General features: G+C 55.6%; 1 protein-coding gene across 1 annotated transcript; it reads left to right on the forward strand.

Annotated features, from left to right (window-relative positions):
• The first annotated feature begins 863 nt into the window (after positions 1 to 863).
• On the forward strand, positions 864 to 1,166 carry LOC136544200 (uncharacterized). Its single transcript, XM_066536440.1, has one exon. The coding sequence runs from the start codon at positions 864 to 866 to the stop codon at positions 1,164 to 1,166; it is 303 nt and encodes a 100-aa protein (XP_066392537.1).
• The last annotated feature ends 661 nt before the right edge of the window (positions 1,167 to 1,827 follow it).

Genomic DNA, 1,827 nt, shown 5'->3' on the forward strand with positions numbered 1-1,827 from the left:
AGGCTATAGGGGCCATCTTCCCCAAGAACGACGCCAAGGGGAAGCGGAGGGATGAGGTCGCCGAGGCCTCAGTTCCCCACCTCCCCAAAAGAAAGAAAAAGGATCACTAGGGGAAGTGGGCCATCCTCGAGGCTGATCTGGTCGTGGCCGCAGAATGCAAGAATCCCCGAGGCCCTAGGGGCCCTAGGCCTTTTGACGACATGCTTAAGAAACCCTGCCCTTACCACCAAGGCTCGGTAAAGCATGCCCTCGAGGATTGCTCCATGCTGTGGTGTTACTACGCTAGGCTCGGGCTCCCCGACGACGATGCCAAGCAGAAGGGTGCCGGTGACCAGGACGATGACAAGGACGATGGGTTCCCCGAGGTACACAACGCCTTCATGATCTTCGGTGGACCCTCGGCGTGCCTTACGGCACGGCAGCGGAAGAGGGAACACCGGGAGGTCTTCTCGGTCAAGGTGGCCACTCCTTGGTACCTCGATTGGTCTCGGGAAGCGATCACCTTTGATTGAGACGACCACTCCGACCATGTTCCGAATCCCAGACAATACCCGCTTGTTGTCGACCCGATCATTGGCAACACCCGACTCACCAAGGTGTTGATGGACGGAGGCAGCAGCCTCAATATCCTGTACGTCAGCACCCTAGAGCTCTTGGAAATCGACCGATCAAGGCTCCGAGGTGACGCCGCACCTTTCCATGGCATCGTGCTGGGGAAACGCACGTGACCCCTCGGGCGCATCGACCTTCCCGTCTACTTTGGCACCCCGTCCAACTACCGCAAGGAGGTACTTACCTTCGAGGTGGTCGAATTTAGGGGAATCTACCACGCCATCCTGGGGCAATCGTGCTATGCCAAGTTCATGGCAGTCCCCAACTACACCTATCTCAAGCTCAAGATGCTAGGTCCCAACGACGTCATCACGATCGAGTCCACATACGAGCATGCATACGACTGTGATGTCGAGTGCATCGAATACGCCGAGGCTCTCACGGAGGCCGAGATCCTCATCGCCAACCTCGACCAACTCAGTGGCAAGGCGCCCAACTCCAAGCATCGCGTAGGGACGTTTGAGCCTACGGAGGCCATCAAGCTCGTCCTAGTAGACCCCGCCTGCCCCGACGACCGGGCGCTGAGAATCAGTGCCACCCTTGACATCAAATAGGAAGCCGTGCTCGTCGACTTCCTCCATGCGAATGCTGACATATTTGCATGGAGTCCCTTAGACATACCAGGCATACCGAGGGAGGTCGCCGAGCATGCCTTGGACATCCGGGCTGACTCCAGACCGATGAAGCAACGCCTGCGCCAATTTGACAAGGAAAAGCGTAGGGCCATCGGTGAGGAAGTGCAGAAGCTCTTGGCGGCTGGGTTCATCAAGGAAGTGTCCCACCCAGAATGGTTGGCTAACCCCGTGTTAGTTAGGAAGAAAAATGGGAAATGGAGGATGTGTGTAGACTACACCGGTTTGAATAAAGCCTGTCCAAAAGTCCCCTTCCCATTACCTCGAATCGATCAAATCGTTGACTCCACTGCAGGATGCGAGACTCTGTCTTTTCTTGATGCTTATTCTGGTTACCACCAGATCAAGATGAAAGAGTCCGACTAGCTCGTGACTTCTTTCATCACCCCATTCGACATGTACTGCTACATGACTATGCCTTTCGGCCTCAGAAATGCAGGGGCCACTTACCAGCGGTGCATGACCCAGGTCTTTGGCGACCACATCAGGCAAACCATCGAAGCCTATGTGGATGACATCGTGGTCAAGTCTAGAAAGGCCAGAGATCTCGTCGATGACCTAAAGATAGCCTTCGAATGCCTTA

The sequence above is a fragment of the Miscanthus floridulus genome, chromosome 3 (assembly GCF_019320115.1).
Source record: "Miscanthus floridulus cultivar M001 chromosome 3, ASM1932011v1, whole genome shotgun sequence".
Lineage (NCBI taxonomy): Eukaryota > Viridiplantae > Streptophyta > Magnoliopsida > Poales > Poaceae > Miscanthus > Miscanthus floridulus.

What these genes read in the sequence shown, in the direction of transcription:
- LOC136544200 (XM_066536440.1), top strand. Translation starts at nt 864, where the DNA reads ATGGCAGTCCCCAACTACACCTATCTCAAGCTCAAGATGCTAGGTCCC.